The 16127-nt window shown below is 48.1% G+C and overlaps 1 protein-coding gene across 1 annotated transcript; it reads left to right on the top strand.

Moving 5' to 3' along the window:
* Positions 1 to 5885: 5885 nt before the first annotated feature.
* LOC135815187 (uncharacterized) lies at positions 5886 to 15707 on the top strand. The gene is made up of 8 exons (XM_065328446.1): positions 5886 to 6479; positions 7045 to 7935; positions 8711 to 8798; positions 9281 to 9333; positions 9909 to 9975; positions 10283 to 11214; positions 12507 to 12571; positions 12920 to 15707. The coding sequence occupies exons 1-8, from the start codon at positions 6317 to 6319 to the stop codon at positions 14384 to 14386; spliced, it is 3726 nt and encodes a 1241-aa protein (XP_065184518.1). The 5' UTR covers positions 5886 to 6316; the 3' UTR covers positions 14387 to 15707.
* The last annotated feature ends 420 nt before the right edge of the window (positions 15708 to 16127 follow it).

Here is a 16127-nt window from a genome sequence, read left to right as displayed (position 1 = left end):
AGCATTCTCACTGGCCAGGCCTGACATCCGTTGTGTCCGACGATCACGCTTCATTCGCCGTGTAGTCATGCCCCACGGTAGCGTCCTGGGCACCACGCTCTTAAATTATTATCATTGTTTACTGCCGGCATCGACCGATGCCTCTCGCCTGGTGTAATGCTCAGATTTTTCGCCGGTGAAACTACCAGACTACTGTGCACAGTTTGATCAGACCAAACGACAATAGCGAGGTTTTGCATTCAGAAATTCGGCAAAAGATACGGCACGCGGAAGTGAGGTTGAAAATGCACGCAAAGATTCGGCATGCCTGTTCGGAAAAAGCCCACTTTGCCGAAAGGATTTCTCGGAAGAAATTTCTTGTAGAAGAGGGCTAGTGTTGTCAAAGATGTTTCTTATCTCGTCATGGCTTCGCAAGTGTCTTCATCGACGTCGCAACATCAGCATCATCAGCTACCTCTGATTACTCCTTTCCATTGCCTGTCTACTCCCTTTCGCCTGGAGTGTCCTCGCCATTATTTGTGGGCGGAAAAGACAAGGCGATAATCTGATAATTATGACTTCCCGTTTGTGTCTTTCCCTCAAACCAGTGAATATCTTATGACTTGGGGCTCCCCGCGTGCTAGTTTGTACGTGAAGTGTGTGGGTTAGTGAGGACAGTGAGCATGGTGAGGGCTGCGTCCCACCCGCCTGTAGCTGTGTACGTGTGGATTCACAGGAAGTGTGAGTTACCATGGTTTACGAAGTCTGAAGAAAATGTTGAACGGTCTCTGCTGGGATGACGACTACACCATAGCCGGTTAGAGCATCGCTGGCTACAAGCGAGGGTCCCTGGTTTGAGTCTTGGTAGTGGCAGTCAATTTTTTCTGCAGGCTTTTCCCGTTTGTGTCTTTCCCTCAAACCAGTGAATACGATATGACAACCGTTTGACGTTGCACAGGGTGCATGGTGCAGGAGAAGGCAATGCGGATCATCGGGCCTGGCACGAGTCTGCAGCTTCGAAGAGCAGTCTCACAGGGCTTGCTTTCCAGGGCCCAGGGGGCTATCATGACAAGTAACAGGTTAGTAAAATTTAGTTGCACTACACCCTATACACTGCGGTAGGCATTGGCGGATAATGCTCGAAAAGGTGGCAGATTTCGCTCGAAAAGCAGTGAAATTGGCAGAACCATACAAACCTTATGGCGGGCAATTCCTCGAATTCTGCTCCATTTCTTTATCCACATACCAAACATGCATGAAACTTACCAGAAAAAGTACCGAATTCTGCCAATTTTTCTGCCGGCATCATCCGCATATGCCTAATAATGACAAGTAACAGGTTAGTTGCACCATACCCTGTACACTGCGGACCCACCCCATGCCCAGCTGACAGCCATCCTGCCGCCGCCTTCAGCCCCTGCACTAGACCAAGTACCGCACCGAGCTCGACTAAAGCTCATCGGACCCGGGTCATACGTAACATGTACCTCCAAGAGTACATAACATCGGTGGTTATGTACTCTTGGTACCTCCCAAGCCTCACTGTGACTCTGGTGTGAGGCGGCAAGTCGCAGCGCTCACATGCATCTACAACTAAAGGACAAGCTGCACTGGATTGACGGCCCTCCAGTTTTGACAACCATGATACCCCTAGGGAAGCCGCTAACCAGCACCGCCGGGCGCGCCACTCGCCATCCACAAGAGCTAGAGGAGCAGCACCAGCTAGCTAGCACAGACACTGTCCGCCGGAGCTCGCAATAGTGCTCTCTGATCATTCCCCACGCCATGCACAATTCAAGAATGTGGTTGGTGTGTTGCGGATTGGATATTGAAGTGAAACAAATTCAACCTCACAAAATTAGGTTATATCAGTTCGAATGAGATACATGTACCACTCGCTTGCATACGACAAGCCAAACTTTACTTGCCAAATAGCCAATTATCTGTGATATGAAAGTAAAAATAAAAAATAAAAGTAAAATATCGTATCCGTTCCCGAAGGGAACTCACGACAGCAGCTAACACCCGATAAACCCTAGCGGCAGATGCAGCGCCTAACGGTGGGGGTGAGTGGGTAAGTCTCACAACCACTGGCACAAGTGCCGAAAACGACCCCATTAGCTGCATCCATGTACCCCTTGTGCCTGGCCACAAGTTCCCAGTTGACTGTGGGTAGCAGCACGGCTGGAAAAACCGCTCCCAGGCAGGACTTGAACCAGGTACCTCTCGTATCTCAATCATGGTCTTTGACCAACCCACTGTGCCTGCCTGGTGTGTGTGATATGAAGAGTACATGAAAACCGGTTTTCATGTACTCTTGGTGATATTCATGTACATGTACGTTGCCATAGCGATCCGCGGTGATGACGCACGATCGGCTTAGCTCCTCCAGAGAAATTCGATCGCTGCAGTGTTATTTTCACTGTCTTACTTAGTGTTTTCAGGACGTGAAAGGAGTGCTGTGTTCAATGTTCTTAGTGCCGTGAGCTGTTTGTTAGTAGTCCTCTCCGCTATGTACTCATACTGGGACGTGATACCACAGGTGAAAGTTGGACTGCGGAGACATCAGCTGGCAACCGAAAATCGTGACAAACCAAGTATTGAAATCTTGGTTGGGACAAATCAAACGTTCAGCATTTACCCCAACCAAGGACCACGCCTAGCCCTTGGCGGATTACGCCGGCATAATTTCTGGCATAATCTTGGGATTTTGTCTAAAAATTATGCCCAGGCATAAAACCGGGACTTCTGAGACCAGACGGTCGGCATAGCCTTACGATGCTGGCTGAAGATTAATGCTCCAGGCATATTTAGGCATGTTAGAGGAAATAACCTGGTGAATGTTACCCCTTATAAACCGTGCTGTCATGGTGCCAGAGTCGTTGTAACATTGCAAAGTGCAACAAGAGTGCAAGGGTAGATCTACAGTATACAATGTACATGTACACTGTACAGTGCTGGCAACTGAAATCCGACCCCATGAGCGGTGGGTTCACGTTCTTTGCGATGTGAGCGCAGCACCGCTCAGGGGGTCGGATTTCTGTTGCCAGCACTGTACATGTATATAATACTAAAGCACTATCATTGGCATACATGTACATGTACCATGTAATTCCAGCATAACGTAGCATAATCAATGGCATAATTTGGGCATTATGTAAAGCATAATTCAGCAATTCACCAACCATAATCCGCCAAGGGCTGTTTGTACTGAGTTCACCGTACCATTAGATTGGACCGCAGCATAGTATAGCACCATCATTGGCATAATTCCAGCATAATCACTGGCATAATGGAAAGCATAATGGAAAGCATAATTCAGTAATTTACCGAGCATAATCCGCCAAGGGCCGATTACTCATTCCACTTCCTAAAAAGATACAGTACATGTACATGTAGATATGCTGCCTGCTTCTGTGCTAGCATGCTGGATCATGGAGACTCACCTTCTCGCAAAATAAATACAAAGTCATGTATATGACTGCACAGAAATAAATGACGACCATAAAAAATTGCATTTATAGTATAAGGCCAAAACAAATACAGTACATGTAATGACCTTGTTTCGGGTTGGCCGACCGGGCCATTTTTCCCCAAATGTTGGTCCCAAACGTACATGTATACGAATGGTGCCAATGCCAAGTGCACTCAACGAATCATAACTCACTCAAATCTCACCCCAATCCAACAATCGAAATACATGTACATGTACCTACGAGGTAGCAGAGATTCTCAGCCGTCGGCTCGAAAACCTTCGGGGTCGATACAAGCTATTCGTATAACCAAGAGTACATAACCACGGTTATGTACTCTTGGTATGACGAAGCTGTAAGCACTCAAACCCTTTGCTTGATTTCTCAGAATGTAGGACATCAGGAACACAACACAAGTCATGCTGAACAAGAACAGTGAGTGACATTGATCCTTGCCATGATACATGTATAATATACATGTGTAGGTGCCGCTCTTGTCCATCAATATTGGCAATAACACAACGGATTGATGAACCAAAAAAATCCAAAAAAAAGTTTCATTCCGGCCGACCGAGTCTCCTTTTCGAGGGGTTGCGGACCCGAAACAATTTTTTTTGTTGTGCATGTGGCCTATTTTTAAAATAATAATAATAATATTCGCGGGATCTGCGTTATCATCACTTGAATGTTCAGAAACACACAAGTAAAGCAATTGTAATAATGGCATAAATCCACCGTGGTCTTCATCATGACATGAACCTTGCTTGCGTGACTCTGTCAGTCATTGACCGTCGAATTTGAGTACTCTCGAGTGTGAAGACTGAATGAGTTGAGTTGTCGTCGCGAGTTGTCGCTATTCATGAGGTTGAAATATGCAATAATTTGTTCATGGACTGATCTTCTTTTTTAGTGTACCCTTTCTTTCCTGGATGTTAGTATTTCTCGTAACATGGATACGCACAACATGGACACGACCATTTATAGAAAGCCCACTTTCACAGGCTTGTATATCCCATGGTCAAGTTTTACTCCAACTAAGTCCAAAACACACCTCGTCAAGGCCCTTGTCTACCGTGCACATAGAATATGTTCCCCTCATCTGCTGGACGAGGAACTAGAACGACTCTTAACCATAATGACAAAGAATGGCTATCCAAAGACACTTTTAATGAAACTCATCAACCAGAAACCGACCTTGGAAAAGACGATCACTTTTGGACCAGAGAGATGCCCTGTGGTACTACGTTTGCCATGGGTTGGTGCCGGTTCTTCGCGCGTCGAGAAGGAGGTGCGGAATATTGTTTGTTCCTCTTATCCGTGTGTCAATTTGTATTGTCACCTTTGGGACGACCCGTGCGTTTAGCGTGAAGAAGGACGTTCTACCTACCCTAGTACCCTAAGCAAAAGTAATTATTTTAATCTATTTCTTTCAGTGCCGAAATTGTGAAAATCGGTACGTACGTAGGTAGAACCTTTCAGCACCTGGGCGCACGGATTCGTCAACATGTACCGCTGAATCTTGTCCCTGTTGCTGCACGTGGTTCTCGGCGTGGTCGTCCACCGAAGTGTCCAGTGCAGTCTGTGTCTGAGGTGGACTTGTCCAAGTCCGCTGTGGATACGCTTGCCGACGCCTCCTCCTTTTCGTCGGGCGCAGGGCTGGGGCCAACCCAAACAACAGTCAACAAGAAGAAGAAGAGACCGATACGGAAACCACCGAAACTGACAGCTACACGTAGCGAGATCACGACATTCCACAGAGTAGATCTACACTACAACTATGACTGTAAAGCCAGGTCTCGTGCAGGCCATGACCCATACACCCATACAATCATGTCATGATGTACCATAGTGCCATACTGCATACAACTCTCTTACTGTCTGGGGGCCCGGGGGTTCTTCATCACCATAATCATGATAATCACCCCTACAAATAAAAAGGCTGCACAGGCAGCATACATGTACATGTAAGATCTACTACCGGTTTATACCCAGTGCCAGTAATGCCAGTATCCCTTCTCCCACGTACATGTACCTGCGCTACTTGACCTGTGACCCCCACTGGCCCCAGCCCAGCAGGCCAGGTCCCCTGGCAGCTACAATGTAGCTCAAGTACGACTCGACTAGTCATGTGACTCATGTCAGTACGTGTGTAGAAGATTGACGGAGCTGGACAATAATTAAATTTTAATATGTGGACATGGACTTGCAGTCTGGCACTGAGTCTGTGAGTCTGTGACCGACAACCCCCCCCCCCACAAAAGCAGCCATACATTTTTGCATACCAGTGGTTGCGGTGTTACGTAGGCTACGCGCAGCGAGGGCTGCTATGCGTGCTATGCTGCGTAGATCTTGTGCTGCGTAGAACAGAATCAGTAGAACTTAGAAGTACAGGTCTAAGTATAACTATCACAGTTCATACTGCACTATGACCTTGGCTTTGGCAAAATACTTGGACTGTTGAGTGTTGAGTGTTGGAGTTGGAAAAACAACCCAGTTCATCAGTCCACTGGCTAGCTTTATGCAGTCGTTACATGAGATAAGTCGGTTGGTGGACATTTCTGACCGTCATTTGTTTAGTTACTGAGCATCTTTGCTGTTGAGATGTGGCTGGTTTCGTTGGACGCTCCTCTCTGCTGACTTGCAGCGAGCTCGTGGAAATTATGTGTTGCGACGTTTTTGCAGCACCACTGCTCGCTGTCGTCGTTCGCTCTTCAGCGTTGATTCATTCTTGCTCGTAGTGTAGTTTTGTCCTGTACTGGGTGTTAGAGGAATTTCTCCCTGGAATGCAGCTGCTTCTGGTCGGCAGTTTGCTTTCTGTGCGATTCTTGCCAGGCCCGAGGCTTCGCCTTTAGTCTGTGCCTGTTATGCCGAGACTCAATCTATTCAAGACTGGCAGGAAAAAGAATTTGCACAGTGACGTTCCACGTGCCGTTGGCCATGGAAAGTACACGAAGAGAGCGACACCTTCTGCCACGGCTGCTGGCGAAGCAGGCATTGCGAATGTAGTTGCCACTGGTGGTGCTGGCGGTAAGCCTGTGTGAATGCTATGCACATTGTTGTGGCGTTTTCTCTGCTCGTCTTGCTACAATTTAATTTTGCTATGTGCGTGAGCGCGAGCGCGCGCGTGCGTGTGTGTGTGTGTATGTTTGTGTGCTTGTGTCAGACTGTGCGTGGCGAATTATTTCTGGTGTATGAACCTGTTTAGAAGTAGTGTTGTTGTTATTTTGTGTGTAACGCGTAGTCTTTGTGACACTTGTACAACAACTATTACTTCATCCTCCTGCCACCGACCTACTTGTACAGCGCAACGTCATTGCCATGCACGGTTCTCGTTGTGAAACGATCAGGACTCAATCTGCGTCTACATCGAACACCCGTTGGTAGATCAGTGGTTCCGTTCCCATCGTGGAATTTTACCTTTCCTTGAATCGTTTCTCACTGATTTCCTCGGTTGTGTTGCTTGATGCTGGCAATGTAACCGAATGTGTCGATCGAGTTGTAGCGATGACGTTTAGTATTTCTGGAGGTGTCATTCGAACGCAGCTTTACATACTACTACTACTAATATTATTGTCGATTTTGTGCTTTTTAGCCGCCGTGACCAGTGCTGATGGAAGCGCTGTGGGCAACGAATCATTTGGGCGTGAGGTGCTCGTGGATGACCCTGCAGCTTCGTCTAGGGTGTCGAGGAGTGTGGATGGCAGGACTCAATCTCTGTCTAGGAATGATTACGGTCAGGGAGAGGCTGGACCCGTGCAGACACGAAAGACTGCTGCTGCTGGATGCCCTACATGCAAAGAGAGGCGTTGCGAGACAGCCAGGCCCGTATCTCTTGCACTGCCCAGGAATGGCTATTTGCCAACTTCCAGACTGAGTCAGCATCCCAATGCCGGCAATGCGGCGGGAACAACGATGCCATCTGAATTCAGATATTCTCTGTCACAAGGTCGCGGCGCACACGCAGGAAGTTGCGAGTGCTGTGCTGTCGGACATAAGCAAGCCTTAGCCGGACAATCGAGTCTGAACTCGCAGCTTCCGTCATCGGCGCAGTCACAAAGACAGCAGCCGAATGCCCTGCGTACGAGTGTGAGTCTCAATCGCGTTGGCCCAGCAGGGTCGACGGGTGCTTTGCCACAAAGTTCGTCTGATGGATCTTCAGGACTTTCAGCAAGATCGGCCGCAACATTGACCATGAATGAGAAGTACAGGTCTTCTCCTAGCCTGGCAAGAACAACAGAGCAGACGCCGGCACCTGCTGATGGGCCATCGTACGTACCACAAACAACTCCCAAAAAGAGTGTTCCCGGAGCGCCGGAGGAAAGGCGCCACAGCGTGGACTCATCGGAAATGCTGGCAGCGTACAATGAGAGCAAGGACTTTGGCAGCAATGCCAGTACCTTGCAGTCGAGCAGTGGCGGAGTGATTCGTGCCAATGAGGGGCTCGAGAACATGGCCGTCAACAGGGAGGACACACCACAGGCTGGTGAGACATGTCTGCATATCCATTTCTCATTCTTTAGGACCAATCTTAGTTGTTTATCTTCTTTCACATAATATTCATTGGTTTGAGGGAAAGATGCAAACAGGAAAAGTCTGAAGAAAAAATTGACTGTCACCGCCAGGACTCTAACCAGGGCCTTCGCTTGAGGCTAGCAATATAACCACTGAGCTATGGTGTAGCTGTCATCCCAGCAGAGACGGTTCAACATTTTCTACAGACTTCTTAACTCACGCTTTCTGTGAGTCCACACAGTTCTTTCACTAAATGAAAGGATTTTTGGGGGGGGGGGGGTGAGCTTTACTTCCATTGCAAGTAGACAATTATTCTTGAAAAGAATGGTTCGTCTTTCATTGTAGAGAGTGCTAGTAAGTGGGTAGGTGTCAATGAAGCGGCCATTTCGTGAAAAGTTCAAAACAACGGACGGCCCCTTGTATTGCAACGAAGCACTGTTAGGGTTGAACATGACCTTTTATGTCACTACGTGTCCGATTAGTTCAGGGTGAAATATTAATTAAAGTGAATAAGTATACCATGCTATTTGCACTGTTGTTGAGGTGGCAAGAGTATTGACTATTTCTGAAATTGGTGACACAGTATCCCGGATCCGAGTGTGCCGTGCCATAGGTTGAACATGCCACTAGGCTCAGTCTAGAGCGGTGTCTTTGACTTCTCTATCTGGACATGCAGAAATGCCCGTGCCTGTACATTGATATTATAGCATTGCCGGTGTCATATCTCTGCGTAAATGCGTGCACAGAAGCCAATGTCAACGAGGTTGATCTGTCTACTCTGCCACCGGGATGGGAGGCAGCCTATGCCGATAACGGGAGAATCTACTACATAGAGTGAGTGCTATATTGACTATAGAGTATGCTCAATGGTACTATCAGTCTGTTCCCTTGTGTTGCTGTTCAGTGTTGCCTGCTGGGATAGAGGGAGAATCAGCAGGTATGCAAATGTTACTTCAGTAGTTGCTGAGGTCCACCCATTCATGACCTATTGTAGGGTATGGAAGTCTCCAGTAGTTTGAGACTAGCTGGATAATGATCACGGTTCCCTTGGGGGGGGGGGGGGTTATTGATTTAGTCCAAACTTCACCACATGTGCTCTCCAGCCGGCCTCATTCACCGCATGCACCTGCAACATGACTCCAGCTTGCTGTAGGTATTCGGGTGCAAATTCCTCCATACAGATTATGCTTTGAACCTGTTTCAGTTATTTTACAAAAGTGTAACGGAGACATTGATCACAGCCGTTTCTGGAGCATGCTCCATAATCGTTTCATCATTTCTTAGTGGTCTTGCTGGCCTTTTATGTTGTGTTTCAGTCATAATCAAGGTGACACGCATTGGCTTCATCCCGCAGTTCTGGAACAGCGTGGTAAGGTGTTTGACTGTGAATCATGTGCATGCTGCAGAGTACTGTGGCTAGGTCCTATACGGACTAAAGAGTATGATCATTAGGGTATGCCCCATGACCTCATGACCACTGCTGCGCTGTAGTATTCAGATGCTGTTGGGCAAAGATATGTTAGGCTAGACTCTGTCTGCATATCCCATCCCCTCCACCACCCCCGTATTAATCTGTCCAGTATGTATCCTAAAGTCTACTACACATGGAAGTCACCACTCCGATCAATCAATTGAAGATACACAGTGAGGCTTGCACTGCTAGCACTACGCAGTGAGGCTTGCACCGGGGTCAGATACAACATTAACAACTTCTGGGAACCTACACCGTGAAGAGAAGAGGTGAATGGTTGGTGAAAACAAGTTTTTATCCACTTCTTTTCACTCGGCAGTGGAAACCCCCTTCTTACAATGTTGTCTGTGCGAACCAAAGAACCTATGGTCATGTGTCCATGTGCATAGAATTTTCTTTCAAAGCAAGCAACTCACAATAATATTGAACATCGGTTGTTGTCTGGTCTTAATGTCATGATGTCTTCCTTGTAGGCATGCAAGTAATGCCGGATGGATGGGAGCGTGTTGATTCCAGTGACTATGGTGTTTATTACGTCAAGTAAGTTTGTTAGCCTCCCTTCAAAGGACTAACGATTGGTCACTCTCCTGCTGTACATTCACTTACTGGTCATCCACAGTGGTCACCTAATGTTTACAGGCTCATGCCACTGACGTTTTCAGTTCGGAACAGCAGTGAATCCCTGAAGATGTTTACGTTGTGCCTCGCCGTCCTGTGGATGAATGTGTTGAGCAGTTTGTGAACAAGTGATACTGTTACATAGGGAATTGGCATTGGTGTGCTGTTCAGCTTATCTATGTCCTGATGTTCTGTGTCTCCACTTGTTCACTTCATTCCCTACATGCAGCCATATGAAGGGTACAACTTGGCGGCCAAACTCAACGTTCATTCCGCAGGTTGCCTCGCCTCACCAGTCAGGGCAGCTCACTTCTCCGCAAGCGGCATCAACACCATCCTATGTAGCCTTGGTGCAGCAGGGTATGCAGCCAGCGCAGCCGCAGGGCACCCAGCAACAGCTACCCGACAGCCCGCAGGCCATTCTACAAAAGCTGAGCCATCTTCTCCAGCAGCCAGTGGCGCCCACTTCAATACAGCCAGTGCCGCAGCAGGCCGCGAATGCATCGCAGCCGCACATGTCATCCCCACAGATGCAGCAGCATCAACAGTTTGGCCAGCTGTCTGGACACCCTCTATCTCATGCTGCCACCATGACAGGCTTACCGGCACAGCAGCAGCAGGTAGCAGCTCCCTTCAACCGCAGTCAGCAAGGCCGGCATTCCTCCAGGAGCGTTGAGAGTAGCAGAACACACGTGTCGCTGACCTCACTGGGCAGTGCCGGAACTGGCGGTGTTATTGCGGCGTTGCATGCTCGCATAGGATCTCATGACAGCACTGGATCACCAAGCGGTATCCGCTACACCGGACGGCGTTTCAGCCAGGACAATAACATTGATGTAGGTAGCATTGGCAGCCAGTCCCCGACTTCTTTATCACGCCATTCTTCACGGCGCTGGAGTCAACGCCGAAATCTGCCCGGTGAAATAGAGTCCATTGAGAGATTTTCAATGCGTCGCAAGAACCAGCAGCAGCAGCCCAGTGCACCTGCTAGTGGTGATAGCTCACCCACTGGAACATTCATTCGTTCATCGTCCCGTAGGTTCCATGAGCTTCCTCTGGGTGCTACTGAGAACCCCCAGACTGGGGTGATGTCACGACACGGCTCTAGACGCTTTGGCCCACGTGCGACATATGTTCCACCGGACCCGTTTGCTGCACAGGGTAAGCTACCCTTAGAGCATGTACTTACACTTCAGGGAATTGCCTTATGTATGTTTCTTTTTATTGAACCCTAGCATAAACGTTATACTGTATTTCCGCGCATATAAAGCCATGGCGTTATAGGTGAAACATCGCTGTTTTGGACTAAATGTTTTGAGAAAATAGCCTCGGTTTTAACGTCATGGCGCTAAAAGTGAGAGACGCTTACATGAAAAAAATCGGCAGAGTATGAACTTCGAGTACTCGTATGGTGCCGTTGCACGTTCATGTCGAGCATCCATATACTTTCAATTTTCCCTGAAAATTTCAAATTGTGAACCTAATGTGTACAAGGTGGCATACAAACTTGTGTGAAGGTGCGGTGGCGGTATGGCATGTGACAGTGGGGATGGGTACATATAGAGAGAATCACTGCTACTGTAGGTTCACTGAAAGAATTGAACTCACCTTTAACGCCGGATGCAACTTCCTCCACATTGAATTTTGTTCACTTATAACACCATGGCTTTATAAGTGAGGGTGGCCTTCTATTCGGATATAACGCCATGGTTTTATATGCGCGGAAATACGGTAATAATTATTATGACGTTATGATTGGCCTGGCACGGGGGAAACATGGATGCAGTGAATGGGATTTCGGTCTTTGACCACTTTGTGGTGGGTCTGATCTACTCACCTCCCACCGCTTAGGAGCTGCATCTGCGCCTTGATCCAAGAGGGTGGTGGCGTTCCTGCGGATGCGGAAAACTGGGCCTTTGGCCGAGTCTCACGCGAACCGTGAATTTTTTAATTTGTTTTACTGTTTTTAATTTGAAACTCGGGTATTGAGCCAATAATAAAAGTAGAAAGGAAAAGGACATATGGAAACGAGTTAAGAGTAACTCTCCACCACTGTAACTAGATACTATAATTATACAGTCAGAAAGTGCAACAACTAGGCACAAAACTCGAAAAAAAAAGAGTACTGAGACATTCAACGTCCTGACACCTAGCTTCAACACATCTCCGTAGCGCTAACCGACAGCCTTCCAACTTGGAAGGTTCAAGGTTATGGAAAGACCAAAGAGGGGAAGGCAACTGTATAATTATAGTAGAAAGTGGTGGAGAGTTACTCTTAACTCGTTTCCATATGTCCTTTTCCTTTCTACTAATGTTTTTAATATAAATCTTTTTCTGCACATTCATAGATGAAGTACAGAGGAGAGGGGGGGGGGGGGGGGTATCATTCTTTGAAAACTGCATGCCATTCATTGCGTAATGCACATTTTTGTTGATTCTTTCTTTCTCTGCAGAAATTCCAACTTGGCTAATATCATATGTCCGGGGTCCAGACAGCTCCCAACACGATCAATTAGAAGTATGTTGCGCAAAGTCACGTATTTCAGTTGCATAATTAATTCTTCTTTGGTATGCAGTGTTTCCTAGGTTAATCTTGATGACTGGGTGCATTTCTTTGTGTGGCCTATTTCTTGCAGGATCCGCACAAATGTGAGCAGTCTTTGTGACTTAGACAAAATGTGATCAGTCAAGCATGGGTGGTTGTAGAATGACAGATGGTCCGAATGTAGGTCCTGATCTAATCATCCATTTGTACCGTTCAGCCAGTGTTTCCCAACATTACCATAATCACATGCGCCAGTATGATTTGTTCAAAGCGTGTTTCACCCATATCTTGGTATGCGTGTGCTGTTGTCTTTGCTTGCAGTGGGAAGGCCGTGATATGCCAAATCTGGAAGGATGGCTGGTGATGGTGAAGCGCCTGTTCCTGGAGGATGTCAAGGGTATTGTGATGAAGTACGAGAACTACCGGCATGCGCTGCGTCAGGAGATGCTTACGCGCGAGTTTGCGGCGGGCGATGATCCTGAGCCACTGCACCTGCTTGCAAGCCAGCCAGACATGCTTGATGAGCAGTTCCTGTCCATGCAGCAGGTTGCCATGTCATTGCCACGCAACACCAACGTGCATCCTATGCTACAACCACAGCATCAGGCAGTTGCAGCTACACCGCCACAACAGCTAGTCACGGGCCCACCTCCACAACAGATATTGGCGCCCGCACCGCCGCAACAGATATTGCCACCCGCACCGCCACAGCATCAGGTGGTGGCAGCACAGCAACACTCGCTACCGGCTGTATCATCATCGCAGAAGCCCACTCTGGTTCATCAGACATCGGCACCAGTGCCACCAACGCAGTACGCGCATGTGCCTTACCAGCCTCAACATCAGCAAGCTGATAACAGGCTTCTTCCTCAGCAGTCTGCCCCTAACCCTCCAGCATTGCAGCAAGCACCAAGCATGCCTACATCCGGTGGTGTGGAAGTAGGAGATGCCAATATCGCCCGACACATTGTTGCCGAGCAAGCCAACAGAGCTAACCACATGGACCGCAAAGTCTCCTCGTCGTCATTGCCCGAAGATACTTCGACGCACCGGGCACCGTTCATGCAGATTCAACTGACACAGCCCTATCGTCAGCTTGGTGAAGGTATTGCAGACAGGACCAACGATGCTCGCAGTGCAGACATTAGTGACAGTGGCGGAGACCTTGGATCATTTTCTGGTGCTTCATTGCCCTCCACTGCCAGTCCCAGTATAGGCCGGCATTCAAGCGCATCTGGATCAAGTAGTGCAAACAATCTCCTATCAGATCAATCACCCACCGTAGACAAGGACAGTGCATCAATCGAAGGAGTGGCAATCCCACAAATTCCCAACGCTCCTGCTCCGTTTTGCGCCATACAACTGCGCACACCACTGCGTAGTGAGTCTCTGGACGATCCCAATGCACTGAACAACTGGCCAACCACCGCGTCGACGCACCAACAGTCAAAATCAGTCGGCAGTGATGACTCCAGTCACCATTCGCATCACTCAGCAGCCTCGTATCACCAAGTTCGACACACGGATAGCAGGTCTCTGGCTAGCCAGGGCTCCATGGATATTGGACGCTACGTGCCCGGAGAATCCCGATCATACCACTCGCTGCAGGGCAGCTCCGGAAGCACGGATGCCATCCTATCTGGTAACATTGTAGTAAAGCAGCCAACATTGTCCATTCTGGCTGATGACTGCAAGCCGCTGTATAGCACCGAGTCACCGCCTGAACTGCCACTGTCACTGGCACAGCAGAGGAATGCAATCTATGGCCAAAACACAGAGTACGTCTAGTGACAACCTAAAGAGCAACAGGACGAGTCGCCACACACCGTCCTCGAGTTCTCCCCTTTGGTACCGAATCAAGTATATGCGGACTACTGACAGCTCAGAACTGTAGCTAAATCGGTGTGTGTGTGTGTGTGTGTGTGTACATGCGTATGTGTACGTGTCTGTGTGTTTGCGTGTACATGTGCATGTGAGAGAATATGCTTGACTGTGCATGTGTGCCCGCCGCTCATGCGTTGTTGCTCTCGTGAAAGCTAAAAACAATTTGTATGCAAGTAAGACCAGGACAAAGGCTCCAGGAGCTAAGACATACGTAGTACATGGCATCGGATCGTGATATCATGTACGGTCGTAAGATTTTCTCTTGTGTGTGTATTCCCGCCAGTCATCCTGTCATTTGTGGCATGGAACAGAGCTGACAGGCTCATCAAGCCCGGATGTCCTCGCACGGTTGCCACCTACATCTGTCCTCGACGGCAGTGTGTTGATGTGATTCTACTTGAGAAACTGGAACATCCGTATTAACGTTATTCTCCAGACCCCTTTCTTTTGACGATGTGCCGCGGCAACCAAATGGTATGTAATGAGTAGCTCACCTTGGCTTGTTGATGCCACTACTTGGCACTAGACAACTATCTTTGCATGTGTACGCTACCACGGTCCCACATTGGTGCCATTCACATGTTCACTCTGCTACTTGCTGTCCGTATCCTGCTTTCTTTGCTACCGGCTTTGCTGCTGCCTGCGCTACCGCCGCTCGCCCCGGTCTCTGTGTCAGCGTGGCACATGTACTTGCGTACTGTTGGTGCACCGCCGCTGCGACACTTACCCCGGCACGACCTGTATGCTGCTTGACACGCCACAGCACCCAGCACAGCCGACTGCCCGTAGACTCCACGCTCAGGCTGCGGCTTTGCCTGCAGCCGCCAGCCGACCAACTATTTGAGCCCAACTTGAGCCCATAGCGATGCTATTCTCCCCACTCCTGTTTAGCCAATTGTCAAGTGCTAGTTTGCTACCGTTTTCGTAACTGATTTCCGTTACTAATTTATCAGGTCTAGGAAAAGCTACGTCACAATCATTCATTGCTCTCTACTGATTGTGTCCACTTTAGGTAACTTTAGATTCTATGATTTCTTTAGCAGTAGTGGTAGTAACTGTTAATCCTTTCGTAATAATTATTGTATTGATTAGTACGGTAGTGGTCTAAGGTCATCCGTCGGATTTGTGCAGTTTCACCATTCTCCACGTCAGTACTCTATCAAGTGCCCATAGCACTGGAGATTACTCTCAGTCTATGTGCATCAACAACATGGATTTTACCGTCTCTGACTGTGGTTCACAGTGTGGCTTGTCAGAGTAAGGAGGTTGCATGCCAGTGCTTTTGTGCGTGCCCAACTAAATTACTTGCGTGAAATGATTTGTCACAAATGTGTGTTGTGCAACGAGATTCATGCACGCATTCCTTCTCAGAATCTGCTTTCATTAGATTTGTAGGTGCGCGTATGACGACTGAGTAATGGCATGTGTTGGTATGTGGCATGTCATGCATGCAGCCACGTTCCACATCCCATACTAATTACTATGTCTATGACCTTGGTAAATGGAAATATTTCGGGTCAAAGCCTCTTTTCATCATGATGATAGTAGAGTCGTACTCACCTGGCACCAGACGTCCAAGGTTCAGTTGCATGCACTACTAAGTACTATACACATATATGACGTATCCGGCATGTGCGGATCAATT

This window comes from Sycon ciliatum, chromosome 4 (genome assembly GCF_964019385.1).
Source record: "Sycon ciliatum chromosome 4, ocSycCili1.1, whole genome shotgun sequence".
NCBI lineage: Eukaryota > Metazoa > Porifera > Calcarea > Leucosolenida > Sycettidae > Sycon > Sycon ciliatum.
This window is presented reverse-complemented; position numbering and strand designations above follow the sequence as displayed.